Source organism: Aulonocara stuartgranti (genome assembly GCF_965226115.1).
Source record: "Aulonocara stuartgranti genome assembly, chromosome: 3".
Lineage (NCBI taxonomy): Eukaryota > Metazoa > Chordata > Actinopteri > Cichliformes > Cichlidae > Aulonocara > Aulonocara stuartgranti.
The window spans coordinates 10,540,100-10,559,425 of record NC_138941.1 but is presented as its reverse complement, the minus strand read 5'-3'; the positions used below and the strand labels follow the sequence as shown (position 1 = coordinate 10,559,425).

At 38.4% G+C, this 19,326-nt stretch overlaps 1 protein-coding gene and 1 long non-coding RNA gene across 6 annotated transcripts in view; both read right to left on the bottom strand.

Annotated features, from left to right (window-relative positions):
• Positions 1-19,326, bottom strand: part of LOC309702258 (uncharacterized protein) — an 89,969-nt gene that overhangs the window by 58,009 nt on the left and 12,634 nt on the right. For all 3 annotated transcript variants that reach the window (XM_082526825.1, XM_082526827.1, XM_082526826.1), the window contains exon 3: positions 16,702-17,802. In XM_082526825.1, coding sequence (XP_082382951.1) covers positions 16,702-17,802 — 1,101 coding nt within the window. The remainder of the gene's footprint in view (positions 1-16,701; positions 17,803-19,326) is intronic.
• Positions 537-5,847, bottom strand: LOC309702435. Of its 3 annotated transcripts, none has more exons than XR_014275471.1 (4): positions 5,652-5,847; positions 3,631-3,662; positions 2,434-2,460; positions 537-1,149 (listed from the first exon to the last, which is right to left on the bottom strand). It is a non-coding gene; the product is annotated as an uncharacterized lncRNA (long non-coding RNA). The 3 variants fall into 3 exon arrangements; XR_014275472.1 differs by lacking the exon at positions 5,652-5,847 and adding an exon at positions 4,456-5,640; XR_014275473.1 differs by lacking the exon at positions 5,652-5,847 and adding an exon at positions 3,798-4,449.

Below are 19,326 nucleotides of genomic sequence, written 5' to 3'. Positions count from 1 at the left end.
TATTAAATGGATCAACTATACAAATGGTAAAGTGTTCTTATGACCGTTTAATTGATGTAAAAGGCTGGCTTAAATACAAACTCAATATAAAAGTTATTGAAAGATCCTTAAAAACGTTTTATTGTAGCTTTTTCAACAACTGTATATTATTACTTCTTTTTTTTAACCAGACTGGTTAATGGATAGGTCTATACTTCTGTGAAATAATATGCAGAATAAATCTCAACAATCAACAGGCTATAATAAAACTCTTAGCTTTGAAGTAGACTTTGTGTAAATCTTTGAGATATCTAAAATCTAAAGCAAATATAAGGAGCTGTGGTGGTGTGGTGATCAGATGACAGGCGATGAGGATTCTTCAGCTGGATGTTCTGCAGCAGTCAGGAAAAAGGAAGTCTGGGTCCTCAGGGCAGCTTCTCAATGACAATTGTAACTCAATACTTACACTGAGTAATAGAAATGGGTTTGTCCTTAAATAATATTAGTATAAACTTACTGTAGTCAAATGTTATAGTCAATGAAACAGACTTGAAAAATGTATTTGAATCTAATTTAATATTTATGTAAATAGAGCAGTCTGAATGTATATATTACAAAATAACCAGATTGTCTTATTACAAATAAACCTTTAAGAGGTGTATATTTTATATAATTTATCAAAGCAATTGCACCTGTAAGCCAAACAGCCAATCAATGTTTATTCCAAAGTGTAATGCAAAATTAAAATGACAAATTTAGGGCTGTGTAAATAGTTTCTACAGTGACTTCTACTGTACTGTATATTCAACTTCTTACTTGTAATTTCCAGTAAAATGAGTGGATATGAGAGAGTTTAACGACAGGAAAGAAGGAGCAGTGAGAGCAGAGATCTCTCAGATTTCTGAAAACAGATCGTCGAAGTTGCGGTAACTTCAATTTCCAAAAACTTGGTTTGTTGTCAACCTTGGTTTGTTGTCAAACTTGGTTTCTTGTCAAACTAGGGCTTATGCTTGTCAAAATTAGATAGAGTACATGGCGGAGAAATGATAGAAGATAGAATCCCTTGTCAAAAAAGATGGAGCAGGGAGAGGGAGAGTGATAGGACAGACTGAATTTGCTTGTTAATGGCTTGTTAATGATAGAGGGAGAGGGTTTTCTGCAGCAGGTCACCTGTAAGACAGAAAGAAAGTGGAATTAGACACACTTCCAATAAACCTGGCTTTACCGTATTTTTCAGACTATAATGCACATTTAAAAGCCTTTAATTTTCTCAAAAATAGACAGTGCACCTTCTGTATGGTTGTGCTTACTGATTTCAAACCAATTCTATGTGGTACACGGCACTCTGTCAAATGTTTTAGTATGACTTTGGTAAGCTACAAAGCAGCACCACTTGATGTATTGTCGGAGCATGGCTTTTTTTTTTTTTTTCCTTTTTTTTCTAAGGAGCATGGCTAACATAGTCAGCACCCTCGTAGAGTAATTCGTACTGTGCTTCAACATAATATGGTGTGTGTGTATAAGGGCCTGGCACCTGTTGAGAGCCATGCTTATGAAGCAGATTTCAAACTGATCAATCCACATTCATCAGTCCATAAATCCTGAAAAGTGAGTGTATTGTTCTGTATTTTATGTCTTACAACTGAACAATTTTGAGAGTTATTGTAAATGAGTTGAATAAAGTTTGACTTATCTGTTTTGTTTGGCTTAATGTGCCTTAGAATTTAGTGCGCCTTACAGTCCGAAAAATACAGAACACATATATCATTACACACTGAAGAGTCGTACAGTACATTATTAGATTCAACTGAATGAAAATGTTTATCATATGGTGGTGGAAAATTTCTAAGGACATTTTTGCATTCTATTAACACAATAAAAACAAACACAGTCTGTAAACCAAGATGTGGTGCTACAGTAACTTACTATAAACATTATATGGTCAAGCTAAACCCACACAATGAAGTCAGAGCAGACAGTTTCAGACCACCTGCTTTAAACACTTCACAGCACTCAACTCACATGATCCTAAATGCCCAAAGGTCTCAAATTCCCGTTTCTGTGTGTACTTACCTGGTTCAACAGTATATCATAATGTCTGGGGAGCCGTTAACATAAAAGTAAAAAATAATTTACTCAGTATGACTTCTGGCAAAATGAAAAATTTGGAGACAGATGACTCCTAAACAGCAGTTTCTACATTTTTCAGTCAAATATGGGGCATGTTTAATACACACTCCACTAAATCTACAATAAACTTAGCATGGCCGATATTAGGGCCTAATTAAAAATGTACTATGATGATAAGAGAGATCTGTAAGTCTGGAAATGTTTACATAGACTTTTCTACGATCTGATTATTCCCAAGAGCTGTGCTGACTCACTCCACTAAACTGAATGTCCTATAATGAGAAACATTTCCCAGCACTGTACCTCAGACAAACCTTTACTTACCAGACTGGAGACGATCAGATCAGCAGTCTAGAGAAAGGAAACAATTCATCAGATCACTGTTTGATGATTCAGACTCTTGAGCCTCTTCACACACAATCCAATTTACTGTGACATAAATTAACTAGTAAAATTCTTAATTTATTTAAGGCTTTATGAGCTTACTGTAGTCTAAAGAGGAGATAAATGAACTGCAGCGTCTCACATGGCTGTAGCAAGTGTAATAAAAGCATTCATTACTACAGAAATATAAAGAATAGCCACCAATATTTGTTGGCACAAGTGCAGGATATACCAAATATTTCCTACACAGAAGCTTTGTGGCTCCAACATTTTCTACAACAGGTCAGTACTACTAAAGTGTGAAAGCCAAAACTTTTAAAAATGTTAGATACAAAATAATTATATAAATCAGAAGCAACAGAAAACCTCGTCATGTCTGATATGAATATGTAAATCTTAAAATAGTTTTAAATATTGACATGTTACAATAGCAGAGGTGCACCATGTTTTATAATTAAAATTAAATGTCTTAAATTTTTACACTAAAAAGTCCTCTCATTATACCTGTTGCTAGGAATATTTATGTATTTTGCAGTGTACCTTTTTGGCAACTTTTCTATTAAATTTTAAAACACATTATATTCACCAAATAAGTGATAAACTAATTAGACACACTGGCTGTAATGTACCTAACAATGTCCACTCACACCTCTGGTTCTCTTAGTTTTTCATTATTGCTTAACTGTACAAAATACTTCTACAGTGTTCTGACTTTAATGTAACACATCAGCAGAATTTGAGAGACAATATGAATCAATACCTGTGCAGCTCTTAAGTGTTTGAGCAACCACTTATACTGACTCCCCTAAAACACTTTCATTGTTTTGTCTGCTACTTAAATCCACAAACATAAGGAGAAAATGAACAACTGACATTTAGCTATGTTTGGATTCAATAAGCCATAAGAAATTTAAATCATACATAAATGGGCTATTAAACTTCAGGGACATTTTCAGGGACAGTCAGAGGTCCTGTGTGAGGGCTTTGCTGCTACAGGTAATAAATCCTGACTTTGTGTTTTTGCCCATCAGTAAATGGAAACATATCACAAAAAGTCAAACTACTGTATGTAAGTTGCCAAATGTGCTACGCAATGCCAGGTTCATACTGCCTCAGTTACAATCACTGTTTACTTACCAGCAAAGGCAAAACCAAAGATCTCTTTCACTCTGTGTAACAAAAGACAAAGCACAAAAATACAGAATGAGACAACTCAAATCAGCATCACAGTCAATACTGCATCACTCTGTGTAGTACAAAAGATTCAGTACATTCTTTGTTTACCACAGCAACAAACAACTCACCTTTTTCTACACCTTATTAAAGATTACTGTCTTCATTAAGGTAAAATATGGTTTCATCCATTTGTAATAAGCCACACATGTCTCTTAGTTATGTGATAGCTCTATTAGTTTGGTGCTATTAGATAACACAGTAGATTTAATAAGCAATGATTTGCTACACCTAGCTCTGCACACTTTATCAAATTCTGACATCACAATTTCAAAGCATGAACAATCATAAATGAAAGCTTGGATGATATTTTTGTAGGCTTCAACATTTGAGTTCGTCTGCATTCAAATTCTGCTTCCTAAAAATATTATCACCTGCACACAGTATCATTTAATATGCTGTTGTTTTAAATATCTACATATCATATTTATAATATTAATGGTGCACTGCTGCATTTTATTTATTTGAAGGTGGACTTTTTTATATTTCGTTAGTTTTTCACAAAGTGAGAAGTTAAACAGAGCTGCAGGTGTAGGTTTCATTTAAAAAAAAAAAAACAACCTGCACAAACAAGTGTTTGTTAAACAGTTCTTAAAATTCAACTAAAAAACTAAAATTAACTAATTAAAAAAAACTTCTTGTTAAGAGATGTTATTATTCTTATATTATGTGTTTCATCCTCACTCTCTCTCTCCCTTCTGTTAATTAACCCACAGCACAAAAACACACCGGTACAGGCACGTGACTCTTCTTCTCCCGGCTTTCAGTCAGAAGCTGTGTCCCAAAATGTCGGCTGCATCCTCCGGAGGCCGCATTTGAAGGCCGATTATGTCACAGCCAGTCGACGAAGGCTGTCTCAAATGCGGCCGACAAATGAGTCCTTCATTTCCCCGAATAAACTTTTAACATATTTTTAGGCGAGAAAGTAGCGGTGTAAATATCTGCTTGGTTTATCAAGACATCGCATATTTGCAAAAGTGTGCCGACGTTTTCAGAGACGTCTGTCACCCACCGGCTCGATGGCAAGCCGGGAGGGGGGTTCAGACCCCCGCTCTTTCGCTACTCAGGTTAAACATGATATACAAGTCACTCTGATAACTTAAAAATGTAATTGTTTGCCTTTTTCTGTGTTTTATTTGTTCTGGAGTAAATCGGTTTGGCTGAGATCAAAGTTATTAGATTATTAGATTAAATAAAGCTTTATTAATCAATCCGGTGGGTTCCTCCGGGATTTTCACACAGCTCAATAAACGTTAAACGGTCGAGAATTTACGCCAGTGTCCTGTTATATTTTAAATAGCAAGGAGCAGACGGCCGAGTTTATTAAACTCCAGCGAGACAGCGGTGACGCAAATCTGAAGGCTAGACCGTCCAGTTTCACAGCCTTCTCGGTCCACGTAGACCGCGAAGGCCGGGTCCTCCGAAAGATGCAGCCGACGTTTTGGGAAACAGCTAATGGCGGTAAAATGGCTCCTTTGAAGTTGCCGACCCTGCTGCTTCAGCAGCTAATCAGTGGTTCTAAAATGACGGCTCATTACCTTACAACCGAAAGAATGAGGCCGTTTTTAACTGAATGATTTGTGAAGAGAATTAACTTCAGCTTCCCTAACAGACTCAGAAACACTAACACACCGAATGAACCAAATACAACACAATAACTGTAATAAACAATCAAATGAACCATATTAATTTCACACTGGGCCTATAGCAGCTAGGCTAGGCGTTAGCACTTAGTGCTAGCATACCAAACACTCCTTTTAAATAGTAAAATTACAACGTTTCACTAAAAAAGCAGCCATTGTGTTACTTTAACATGACTTATACTTCGACTGGCTTCATAAGTCACTAACAACAACTGGGTAAATCCCTCATACAGCTTATAGACATTTCATTTCAGAAAAGAGAGACAGAGAAGCAGCGCTTACCGGTGGGGATCGAGCTGAGAGTGGACGGAGATTCAGGAGTCAGGCAGAGACGTTAAAAAAAGAGGCATTCACGGGTAGTGGGAAACTCCGCAATTACACAAAATTGGCATGGAAAACGTGAAAAATATATGTAAATTTAAATATTATTATACTAGATTTTTTTGCAACAAAAAGCAACTAGCAGAAATTTAATTCTATAAGTTTAATAAATGTTTCAAACAGGATTCTTTGAATTTGAAATAATGGTTAAAAGACATAAATAAACATAAGGTCATTATGTTAAAATGTACTTTATTATGATAGATTTATTTAACTGACTGCAGTAATAAGAACAGTCTTCTGCTGAACACCAACACCAAGGAGCTGGTGTTGGTGATCGCCTAAGCATCCTCACAGTAGGAGCTGCAGAGGTTCATCTCACTCCACTGCAGGACTCAAGAGGTTCAGGAGGTCCCTTAACCCCACTGCTATGAGACTTTTTAACAGCGACTCCTGATATGTTCATTGCACATTTGTTTCTTTTATTCTACTACATATTGGTTGTAATCATGAATTCTGAATTGCTTTAAAGCTGAAGCTGTCTGCTAAAACTAGCTGAAAAAGCTGAAAAGTTGCAGAAATTGTAAAAACTTTGCAGAAGCAAAGGAACTTTGCTAAAATGGAATAACTTAGCAGAACTGCAATATCTTAGAGGAAACATAATACTTGGCAGAAATACAATAGCATAGCAGAACTTAACAGAAATATTGTAACTTACCAGAAACATGATAACTTCTCAAAAATACAAGAATTTAGGAGAAATAGTATAAGATAACAGAAAGAATATATTTAGCCAAAAATACTTAAACATTACAGAAACATTATGATTTAGAAAAATAGTACAACATAGCAGGAATACTGTGATTTACCAGAAATACAATTATGGAGGACTAATACTTTAAAATGGGAGACATATTGATACACACACACATACACAGAGCCTAAAGGGAAGAGTATTTGTGCTATGGAGTCTTAACAAGAATGTGAGGTCCATATTAGAAAAGCTGGTAAAATCATAAAAGTTTGCAGAATTGTAATAAATGATGAATATGAATTACTGGTCTGTGACAGTGTATTAATTTGTAGGAAAAAAACATGTCAACCAAGGTGGAATCGAACCCACGATCTTTGGCTTGCAGACCCGTGTCATTGCCAACTGCGCCACTGGGAAAGAGAGCAGCCGCATTGAAAAACAGGGTGATGAGCAGTCAGAATTAGATCGCGGTGAGAGGCGAAAAACGCCGTTTTTTGGAGTTACAAAACGTTGTGTAACTCAAAAACTAGGTGGACTAGAAGCATAATTCTTGTACTGGGTGAATCAGCGGACTTTGGTGTACTTTGACTGCGATTTTCATTGCTCTATGTACATCCGTCGCTGAGATATGACGAGAGAGGAAACGGAAAACCTCAGATATGATTGGCTGGCTGGGAGGCCGTGCAGGCCCTGATATGTGATATGTGTCTGAGTCCTCACAGAGGATTGGCTGCCTGGCAGAAATATATAGAAATAGTATGATTAAGCATAAATACTACATTTAGCAGAAATACTATAGTAAGCACAAATCCTATAAAAAGCAGAAATACTATAATTTAGCAGAAATACTATATTAAGCACAAATCCTATAAAAAGCAGAAATACTATATTAGGCACAAATCCTATAAAAAGCAGAAATACTATATTAGGCACAAATAGTATAAAAAGCAGAAACACTATATTTAGCAGAAATACTATATTAGGCACAAATCCTATAAAAAGCAGAAATACTATATTAAGCACAAATCCTATAAAAAGCAGAAATACTATATTAAGCACAAATCTTATAAAATAGCAGAAATAGTATGACTTAGCACAATAGTAATAAGTTAAACAGAAAAATTGGAAAAGCAAAATGGACAGCTGAAAAAATGCTGAACATGCTGAGGGTCCCTCAAATATACTTGTTAAATGAAAAAAAAATCAGCAAAAAAATATATAACAGCCACACAATCACAAATATGTACACATAAGGAAACACACATGCACAGAGACATACACACACAAGATCCAATTCAGTCAACCAGTCTAAATATATTGAATTTGAATCTTACAATGAGATCATCCCATTAAAAGGCTTTCTCTCTCTCTCACTCTCTCTCTCTCTCTGTCACACACACACACACACACACACACACACACACAGACAAACAGGGAGAGAGAAGTAAGTTTCTAGGTCAGCCTGGGAGCTGCTGAATTTGAATCCACCAATCAGAGAGGCTGTGTACTTTTTCCCGCCAAAACTGGTGCCTGCAGCACACAGAGAGACACAGGATTTTTACAGTCTATTTCTCATAGTGAGGACTCCCCTCAAACAAATGACTATAATTTCCTAACCGTAGGGGCTAGAGCGGTCATTCTTACACCGTTTTGTTCAGAAGAGATGGGGGAATCTTCCAGTGTTGACAATTTATCATTAAAATATGAATTATTAAAGATATTTGACTTCTAATGCACCATAACTGAGTAGAGCGAAGCAAAAACTGCCTTGACTTGCCCTCAAACAACGCTTTCTAACTCTAAATCTATTTGGAGTATCGATATCATTCTTTCACCGTAAGAGACAGCAGGCGTTGGTGAACAGTCATGGAAATTTTCAGGTCTCTGTGGAAATCCAACAAAAAGTTATGACGAGAGAAAAAAGTGGTTCATTTCCACAGTTTGAAATCTGAAGAAATCTGAGCGAAGGACGAATTTCCTACCCTCAAACAAGTCCAACTCATTTCAGAACGGTAATAGGTGAGAAAGAAATTCTTGAATTGTGAGCGTCAGGAGTGTCTGAAGATATACCGGGACAAGCCTCATGTCTTAAAGTCGCTTCGTTAAGGAGATATGACGATTCGAATATGCCTCTCATTACAGAAATGCAGCGGTGATTTTGAACAAGCTCTCCATTGACTTTATATGGAGAGTTTTGAGACCTTGTGTTGGTCTGAGGAGATTTGCCAAAATTCTATAAATCCCACAACAATGATAGTGACATGTTCTGAAAGCCAGCAAAAATACCTACGTTTTGATGTATAATTTGTGGAAGTTGAGTGAAAATTGAGCAAGTAGCAAGAAGTTGTTCGGACATGAAGAGAAGACTGCAAAAGCTTCAGTGTCACACTGGAAGCCAAGAGCATAGCAACCATAACAACGCATGTATTTTGTGAAAAATCACAATTTTGCAACTCAAAACTTTAAGAGGCATAAAAGTAAAACGGTAAAAGATTTGAAAAAGCTGAATCATACATGAATAGCCCAATAATTTGTGAACATTTTAAAGTTTGAATGGTTTTTCTAGGCGAAAGTATGAGGAAGTAGTTAAGTTTCAAAAACAAGCAAATTTTAGCAGAATTGCAGAAGTTTGCAGAAGTTTCCCATTCATTTCAATGGGACAAATTAAAGGAAAAAAGCTTAATATTTTAAAAAGTATAATAGCAGAAAATACCAAAAGTCATAGCACACATTAGCAGAAATAGCAGAATAGTTTAAAATTTGAACGGTGAAAATAGCACAAAAATTGTGGAAGTAGTTAGCGGACGAAAAACGAGCAACTTGAAGAATAATAATAAAGAATAAAGAGAAACAGGAACTCAATAGTGTGGATGCTTAAAGCATCCACACAATAAAGAATAAAGAGAAACAGGAACTCAATAGTGTGGATGCTTAAAGCATCCACACAATAAAGAATAAAGAGAAACAGGAACTCAATAGTGTGGATGCTTAAGCATCCACACAACTAGAAAAAATTGCATTTCCTGCGAAAATGCTGTGTGGATGCCTTACGCTGAAGATTTCTGCTGAAAAAAGCAGAAAAAGTTGAAAAAACAAAAAACATTGCCCTGAGCGAGATTCGAACCTGGCCTTTCTGATCTATAGGCGGCGTCTCACCTTACTGGACCAAACTGATTCTTACAAAGAAGAGGTGGAGAGACTGACAATTCTGGTGAAATTAGCAGAAGCTGCTTAGTATTGTGCTAATAAGAGGTGAAAAGGCTAAACATTTAGCAGAAAAGAGGTGAATCAGAAGAAGTTCTGCTGAAAAGAGGTAAAGAAGCAAAAAGATGAGTTGAAAAGAGGTGTAGAAGTGCTTGCTGAAGATGGCTGTATGTGTAATGACACACTGGAGAGTGTCAAGAAAGCAGAGCGCATGCAAGCAGGGAACATGTGTAGCAACTGTCACAGGTAGGATTCGAAACTCTGCCCCCGGGTCTCACGGCAGCTGCCCTACCCTCTGAGCCAAATGAGTTCTGGTCTCAAGCAAATATATGATGAGAGAGAAAATGTGCACTGTGGAGCAGAAGCTCAAATTAGCAGAAAAGAGGTGAAGAGGAAGAACTTTGTTGTGAAATGAGGTAAAGAAACTGAAATTTGTGCTTAAAACAAGTGAAAAAGCTGAACTCTGAAATCCTGCTAAAACAGTAGTAGAGGCTGATATTTTTCAGCTACTCACTGAGCCAAACTGGTTCTCACGTAACTGAAAAAAGGTGGAAAAGCTTAAAATTCTAATGAAAACAGCAGAAGAGGCTAAGTGCACTGTGGAGCAGGAGCTCTAATTAGCAGAAAAGAGGTGAAGAGGAATAATTTCTGCTGAAAAGAGGTAAAGAAGCAAAAAGCCGAGTTGAAAAGAAGTGTAGAAGCAGAAGTGCTTGCTGAAGATGGCTGTATGTGTAATGACACACTGGAGAGTGTCAAGAAAGCAGAGCGCATGCAAGCAGTGAACATGTGTAGCAGCTGTCACAGGTAGGATTCGAACCTCTGCCACCGGGTCTCACGACAGATGCCCTACCCTCTGAGCCAAATGAGTTCTGGTCACAAGCAAAGATATGATGAGAGGGAAAATGTGCACTGTGGAGCAGCAGCTCAAATTAGCAGAAAAGAGGTGAAGAGGAAGAACTTTGTTGTGAAATGAGGTAAAGAAACTGAAATTTGTGCTTAAAACAAGTGAAAAAGCTGAACTCTGAAATCCTGCTAAAACAGCAGAAGAGGCTGATATTTTTCAGCTACTCATTGAGCCAAACTGGTTCTCACGTAACTGAAAAAAGGTGGAAAAGCTTAAAATTCTAATGAAAACAGCAGAAGAGGCTGAGTGCACTGTGGAACAGAAGCTCAAATTAGCAGAAAAGAGGTGAAAACAGCAGAAGAGGGTGAGATTTGTGCTGATAAGAGGTGAAACTGCGGAACCAATCAGAGGTACTGCTTCTGTCTGCTTCATCAGGCTGTGTACTTGTATGTATTTCTGCCATAGACTGTTAACCAGAATCTGAGGTCCATATTAGAAAAGCTGCTAAAATCATTAAACTTTGCAGAATTGTAATAAATTATCAATATGAATTACCGGTCTGTGATAGTGTATAAATTTGTAGTTAAAAAAAAAACATGTGGGCCAAGGTGGAATCGAACCCACGACCTCTGGTCTGAAGAGCGGTGTCATTACCAATCGCGCCACCTCTAAGGGGGCGGGCGCTTTGAAAAAAAGGGTGATGAGGAGTCAGAATTAGATCGCGGTGAGACGCGAAAAACGCCGTTTTTTGGAGTTACAAAACGTCGTGTAACTCAAAAACTAGGTGGGATAGAAGCATAATTCTTGCACTGGGTGAATCAGCGGACTTTGGTGTACTTTGACTGCGATTTACATAGCTCTTTGTATCTCCGTCGCGGAGATATGACGAGAGAAGAAACGGCTTCATTTTCGGAATTTGAAAAATGAGAGGAGGACAGATTTCCACCCCTCAAACAAGTCTAACTCATCTCAGAACGGTAATAGGTGAGAAAATAATTCTTGAATTGTGAGTGTCAGGAGTGTCTGAAGATATACAGGGACAAGCCTCATGTCTTAACTTTGCTTCGTTAAGGAGATATGACGATTTGAAAATGCCTTCAGTTTCAGTATTTCAGCTCTGAGTTTCACAACCTCCCCATAGACTTTGAATGGGGAGTTTTTAGACCATGTGTCACTTCGAGGCAAATTGTGAAAAAAACGTAACTCTCACAATAATTATAGTGACACTGTCTTAAAGCCAGCAAAAATACCTACGTTTTGATGTATAATTTGTGGAAGTTGAGTGGAAATTGAGCGAGTAGCAAGGAGTTGTTCAGACATGAAGAGAAAATTCAGAACGGACGAGTGTGCAGTGGGAGTTAATTGCATAGCAACCATAGCAACACATGTATTTTCTGAAAAATCACAAAGTTGTAACTGAAAACTTAAAGAGTCATTACATGAAAACGGTAACAGATATGAAAAAGCTGAATCACACAGGAATAGCCCAATCATCTGAGAACGTTTTAAAGTTTGAATGGAGTTTCTAGGTGAAAGTATGAGGAAGTAGTTAAGTTTCAAAGACAAGCAAGTTTTAGCAGAATTGTAGAAGTTTCCCATTCATTTCAATGGGACAAATTAAAGGAAAAAAGTGTAATATTTTAAAAAGTATAATAGTAATAAGTACCAAAAGATATAGCAGTCGAAAGCAGAAATAGCAGAACAGTTTAGAGTTTGAATGGTAAAAATCGGCTGAAAACTGAGGGAGTAGTTAAGCGGCAAAGAAACGGAGCAACTAGAATAATAAAGGATAAAGAATAAAGAGAAACAGGATCTCAATAGTGTGGATGCCTACGGCATCCACCCAATAATAAAGAATAAAGAGAAACAGGAACTCAATAGTGTGGATGCTTAAAGCATCCACACAATAATAATAAAAAAAATAAAGAATAAAGAGAAACAGGAACTCAATAGTGTGGATGCTTAAAGCATCCACACAATAAATCCGAGCAATAGTAATAAGTGTGCCTTCGCATAGGCACACTTAACTATCACAGCTATGCAGATGACACACAAATATATATCACAATGTCACCAGGAGACCGAGGCCCTGTACAGGCTCTTGGTAAATGCATTGAGGAAATCAGTGACTGGTTGTGCCACAATTTTCTCCAGCTAAACAAAAACAAAACTGAGGTAATAGTCTTTGGCGCCAAAGAAAAACGATTACAGGTCACCAGAGAACTTCAATCTATACATCTAAAAACCACAAACCAGGCGAGACATGTGGGTGTAGTGATGGATGCAGACCTAAACTTAGAAAAACACATTAAGACAATAACAAAGTCAGCTTACTATCACCTCAAGAATATTTCAAGGATAAAAGACCTGATGTCTCAACAGGACCTGGAAAAACTAGTCCATGCATTCATCTTTAGTAGGCTTGACTACTGTAACAGCATCTTTACAGGTCTACCTATAACATCAGTCAGACAACTACAGCTCATTCAGAACTCTGCTGCTCGAGTCCTCACTAAGACCAAAAAAGTGGACCACATCAGTCCAGCTCTGAGGTCTTTACACTGGCTGCCTGTCCGTCAGAGGATAGACTTTAAAGTTCTGATGCTGGTCTATAAAGCTCTGAATGGTTGAGGACCAAAATACATCAGTGACCTCCTGACCCAGTATGAACCTTCCAGATCCCTCAGGTCATCTGGATCCGGTCTTTTATCAGTTCCCAGAGTCAGAACCAGACACGGAGAAGCTGCATTCAGCTTTTATGCTCCTTATATCTGGAACAAACTCCCAGAAAGCCTCAGATCAGCTGAAACACAGTTTATTTAAATCCAGGTTGAAGACTCACCTGTTCTCAGCTGCATTTGAATAAAGCACCAAATCCACACTTTTAAGCTTAAATTTCAAAACTTACATTTAACTACTGATTTTATCTACTGTTCTGATTTTATCTGTTTTGATTTTATATACTGTTTTGTTTGTTTGTTTGTTAATTAGTTAGTTAGTTTATTTGCTTGTTTTAATCAATTTTAAATCATGCTTTTTATTTGTTTCTGTTCCTAATGTCTCTGTAAAGCACTTTGAATCACCTTGTTGTTGAATTGTGCTATACAAATAAACTTGCCTTGCCTTGCCTTGCCTATTAGATTGATCAGTATTGCTGAACTATGAAATATTTTTTTTGTATACAGGTATAACAGAATAGTTTTAGTGTAGTTGTTGTTTTAAACTTGATTATGAACTTGCAGACTTTCAAAATGCAGCAAGATATTTAAAAAACAGTTTTGTTGATTAAAAAACACTATATCGGATTCATATCAGTATCGGCAGATATCCAAATTTATGATATCGGTATCGGACATAAAAAAGTGGTATCGTGCCATCTCTAATTTATAATAAAGGTCAATCAAATGGACCAATATGGCAAGGCCATGATGATCCACTTGGTAAAATAAATCCGCTTGGCATTTTTCTTGGCCTTAAGACAACAATTCTGATGGCTAAAGACCCAACGGGACAAAAAAAATAAATAAATAAAAGATCTGGCGTTTGGAACTATTTTGGTTTTCATGTGACGTATGACCCTGAAGGTAAGCGTGTCATGGACTAAAGTAAAACAGTATGTTGGATGTGCCACGCAATGCTCAATTACATGGGTGGGAACTAGTGTGTTAGCGCAGTTGGCTCGTTAACGTGTTGGCCGTCTAGCCCCACGCACGGGGCGATCAGGGGTAGCTCGTTAACGGAGATTTGCCGTGTTGTGGTGTTAACATCATTTCAACGAGATTAACGCTGACAGCACTAGTGGGAACACAACGAATATGACTGCACATTTACGCCGACATCATCCTAGTGCAAAGACAAGTGGAAGCAGACAAAAACAACAAGCATGCATGCTACAAACTTTACCCGAGTCATTTAGACAGCCGTTAGCACATGATTTTCCTTATGGGGACCTGATATGTTTAATATTGTGGCGAGCTCAGACAAGGAGGAGACTGAGGTGTCGTTTGGTCTTGCTTCCCGTGAGCTAGCCAGGGAGCACAGCCATTTATTAACATCTGCAGAAGAACACTGCCGCTAGCTAACTGCTCAGCGCGGCAACCGCACAGCAACAACAACACACAGGGCGCCCTCTGACCCCGGAAGGACACACCATCGCAGCGAGAGGGCGTCACCCGTCACTATGGCAACATAAACAAAACATAACTGTACAAACAGAATCCCGAACAGCCCTGACCCGCTACAATATGCTGCTGAGAATATAGCCCAGAAGAAGCGTATAGTATAGCTTTTATTTTGGAAAGAGCCATTTCTCTGTAATAAACTCTCTTTTCCAAAGATGAGTGATTCCTCAATCAGATACAGGGCTTGCAAAATTGCTAGTCCGATGTCCTGGGGCTAGCGATTTTTCCAGTCGGGCTACCAAAATCTATCTCTTCCCTGCCCGTCGGGCTATTGTAGGAAGGAAAAATATATGTCAATGCTTTTGCATTCTTTCGGAAATGTAGCTGGGTAATTATGTCATTGGCATCGGTGAGCCACTGTCAATATGTGACATATTGAAATCGCGTTTGAATTTGCGCTTGTTTTTTGCTTTCACTTTGCAATCGCGCGAACTGTGTATAGAGAGCGACAGTACTGATCTGTGAGTGATGATAATTTGTGCACCAATTCCTCTGACATCATCTTATCAATCGTTAGCTTACTATGCAAACATGACAAGTGAAATCTCCCGCAGCTTAAACATGTGAGAGGTTGATCGCGCAGATAATCACTGAGCGTTATGTGTGTGTGTGTGTGTGTAAAAGCAGCAGGATATATATTTTAGTTCTGCTGAGCCAAATAAGACAGGTCAGGGTGAAGAAGTGACAGCCAAAGAAAAGCTTACCACAAAACGGAAAAGTTATGACAAACCAGACTATAAGGCAAAAAGAAAGTGCAGCTTTATGGTTTCATGGACAAAAGAATTTCTGTGGCTGCAATATGATGAGCTACATAACCGGGGCTGCACATAAGTGGTCCGCAGGTGTGCATTTGCTGTCAAAAAAAAAACAAAAAAAAAACGCGCACAAGATATGAAGTTGCAACGCGTGTTTGCATACATAAGATTTTCTGGAGGAGGACAGACATTTGTTTAGAACTCTTAAAGATGTCGAAGAAGCTCCTTTAAGCAATTACTGTGATGTTCCTCCACCTCCAAAGAAATGTCAGAAGGAGTCCGAACCACAAAAGAAGCACGTATTCTCGGAAAAGTGGTTGCAGGAGATGAGCTAGCTTCAAACAAATGATGAACGCACAGAGATGTGGTGTGGAATGTGCCGTGAAAATCCCACTCTAGCGGACAAAAACAGTGCCTTTTATATGGACGCAAACGCACGCTGCAACTTCTTATCTGGTGCGCGTCTTTTATTTTGACAGCGAATGCGCACATCCGGACCACTTATGTGGACCCGTGTAAATAACATAATGTTCTGCCGGGTGTGTCGTTGGTTTTCTTTCAATTGCTGAGTCAACAAGCGCCTTTGTTACTGGGACCAGTAATTTTAAGAAAGGCCCCCATTAGAACCCATGAGAAATGCAAGAAATGCATTATTGCTCAGTCTGCAATATCTTTCCCAGAACAAACACCAATTGCAAATAACATACTAAAAATAAACCTGAAAAAATCTGTTTAGAACAGCGTACTATGTTGCAAAGAGTGAACTACCACTGGCACAATTTAGCAGTCTTTGCAAACTTCAAAAAGCAAATGGCCTCGATCTTGGTTCCACTTGCCTCTTACCCGTGACTTCAGTGGAAATTTCAAATTCAGGATCTGACACAGACTGATTCATGTCCTACACAGTTCTTACAAGTTCATAGAAATTTCTGTTCAATTAGAACCAAGTATTTGAGTTGATGATTGTAATTTTTATACAATGTTGTAATTTGTTTTTCAACAATTTTTTCAACAATATTGTAAAGGAAACAAAACATCAATCAAAAAATAGCTTTCCCCTGAGATATATTTATTTTTTAAATTACTTTTGTTTCAGCAACATTAAATTTAAAAACTGTACTGTTGAGTTAAAATATATATTTATAAGTTTAATAAATGACAAATTAAAAAGGCATGAACATTTTATGTATCGAAAAAATATCGAACCGTGACACCAAAGTATCGAACCGAACCGAGAATTTTGTGTATCGTTGCACCCCTAATAAATACATACCTCACAGTAGCTGCACTTGTAGAGTCTCTTTCTGGTGTGGATCTGTTGGTGTCGTCTCAGGTGATGTGGAGATTTAAAAGTCTTCTCACACAGGTCACATTGATAAGGTCTCTCCTCAGTGTGGGTAAACATGTGTCGTTGTAAGACTGCGTCTGTTGTAAACTGTTTGCCACACTGTTCACAGCAGTACACATCATGTCCGGTGTGAATGCGTAGGTGTGTATTTCGGCTCCCTCTCCGGCTGAAAGTTTTTCCACAGATGTCACAGCTGTATGCCTTAATTCCAGAGTGGGTAACTAGATGCCTCTGTAAACTGCTACTTTGAGTAAAAGCTCTGCCACATTGATGACAGCTGTGCACTTTAACTCCACTGTGGATGAGTTGGTGTGTTTTTAGGTAACCCTTGAAGGAAAAAGACTTTCCACACATGTCACAGCTGAACGGTCTCTCTCCAGTGTGGATGACCTGATGCTGTTTTAGTGAAGCCTTCAGAGTAAACTCCATCCCACACTCGTCACAGCTGTATGCCTTAATTCCAGAGTGGGTAACTAGATGCCTCTGTAAGCTGCTACTGTGAGTAAAAGCTCTGCCACACTGATCACAGCTGTGCACTTTAACTCCACTGTGGATGAGTTGGTGTGTTTTTAGGTAACCCTTCAAGGAAAAAGACTTTCCACACAAGTCACAGCTGAACGGTCTCTCTCCAGTGTGGATGACCTGATGCTGTTTTAGGTAACCCTTCTCAGTAAAACCCTTCCCACACTCGTCACAGCTGTATGCCTTAATTCCAGAGTGGGTAACTAGATGCCTCTGTAAGTGGCTACTGTCAGTAAAAGCTCTGCCACATTGATCACAGCTGTACGCTCTAACTCCACTGTGGATGAGTTGGTGTCTTGTTAGGTAACCCTTCAAGGAAAAAGACTTTCCACACAAGTCACAGCTGAACGGTCTCTCTCCAGTGTGGATGACCTGATGCTGTTTTAGTGAAGCCTTCAGAGTAAACTCCATCCCACACTCGTCACAGGTGTGTTTTTTCTCTCCCTTTCTTCTGTGAGGTTTGTCCGCCTCCTGAGAGCGCTGACTTCTGGCTCCATGTTGGTCCTGCAGTGATAGAGATACAAACAGAGGCAGTGAGTGAAATGCAGTCGTGGAACAAACTCAACCTTCAAACTCCATTAACACTAGTTTTAAACCTGAAGGTGGAGCGTGGCACCAAACACCTTAAAGGTCTCTTATCCCCACCTGCTGGTAGTTCTAACACATTACATCCAATTTATACAGAATTATTCAGTGATAATAAATCCTATGTTTGTTTATTCTAAAGGAACCCCGTTAGCTTCCACAACAGATGTTGCTCGTCTTCCGTCAAATACTCACATAAAACATTACACAATAAAGTGGATTCAAGATATCCACATAATTTCACTCTTACATCCACAGTGAGGTTTCACAATTGTTCAAATATAAGCAATCAATAATAATAATAATAATAATAATAATAATAATAATATTTCTCTGTCAGCCTTCTCGGTTACGAATCGTCTTCTGCTCCTCTGTCATGCGGCGTCCCACAGGGCTCAATTTTAGGGCCACTGCTCTTTTCACTGTATCTATTGCCTCTGGGTTCTATCCTTAGAAGGCATGGGATCTCATTTCATTGTTATGCCGATGACTGCCAACTTTATTTGCCACTAAAACACAAGGATGGCATCTCCATAAAACCTCTCTTGACATGTCTAGATGACATTCAAGCTTGGTTGGCTCTAAACTTTTTAAATTTTAATGAAAAGAAAACAGAGCTGTTGGTGTTTGGACCCAGTGGTCCCTGTGAGTCCTCCCCTGTTGTTTTAGGATCCCTGGAAGTCTATTTTAAATCTGTTGTTACTGACCTTGGTTTTAAGTTGGACAGTGATTTTAAATTGGACAACCAAATCAGAGCAGTGGTGAAGTCCAGTTTTTATCATTTAAGGCGACTGGCAAGAGTAAAATCTTTTCTTTCGAGGCAGCACCTTGAAACAGTGATCCATGCTTTTATTTCTTCCCGCCTGGACTACTGTAACTCACTTTATGTGGGGGTCAGTCAGTCATTGCTCTCACGTCTGCAGCTGGTTCAAAATGCGGCTGCACGACTCCTAACAGGAACTCAAAAAAGAGAGCATATAACCCCCGTGCTAGCCTCTCTGCACTGGCTGCCTGTGTCTTTTAGAGTTCATTTTAAAATTCTTATGTTTGTTTTTAAATGCCTTCACAGTCTTGCCCCGCCTTACCTCTCTGAGCTTCTTCATCTCCACACACCCTGTCGGTCTCTCAGGTCAGCTGACCAGCTGCTCCTGGAGGTACCGAGATCCAGGAGGAAGCTCAGAGGGGGCGGGGCCTTCTCTATTGTGGCTCCAAAGTTATGGAATGATTTGCCCATGCACGTTAGAGAGGCCCCTTCACTGTCCACTTTTAAATCACGTCTTAAAACCCACTTTTATTCCTTGGCTTTTATTAACCTCAGTGAGACTTAGTTTCTTTTTTAATTGAAGTAGTTATTTAATTAATGATTTCACTCTTCTTTTATTTGTGTTATATTTATATCTCATGTAATTTTATTTTACAGTTCCAATGTACAGCACTTTGTGT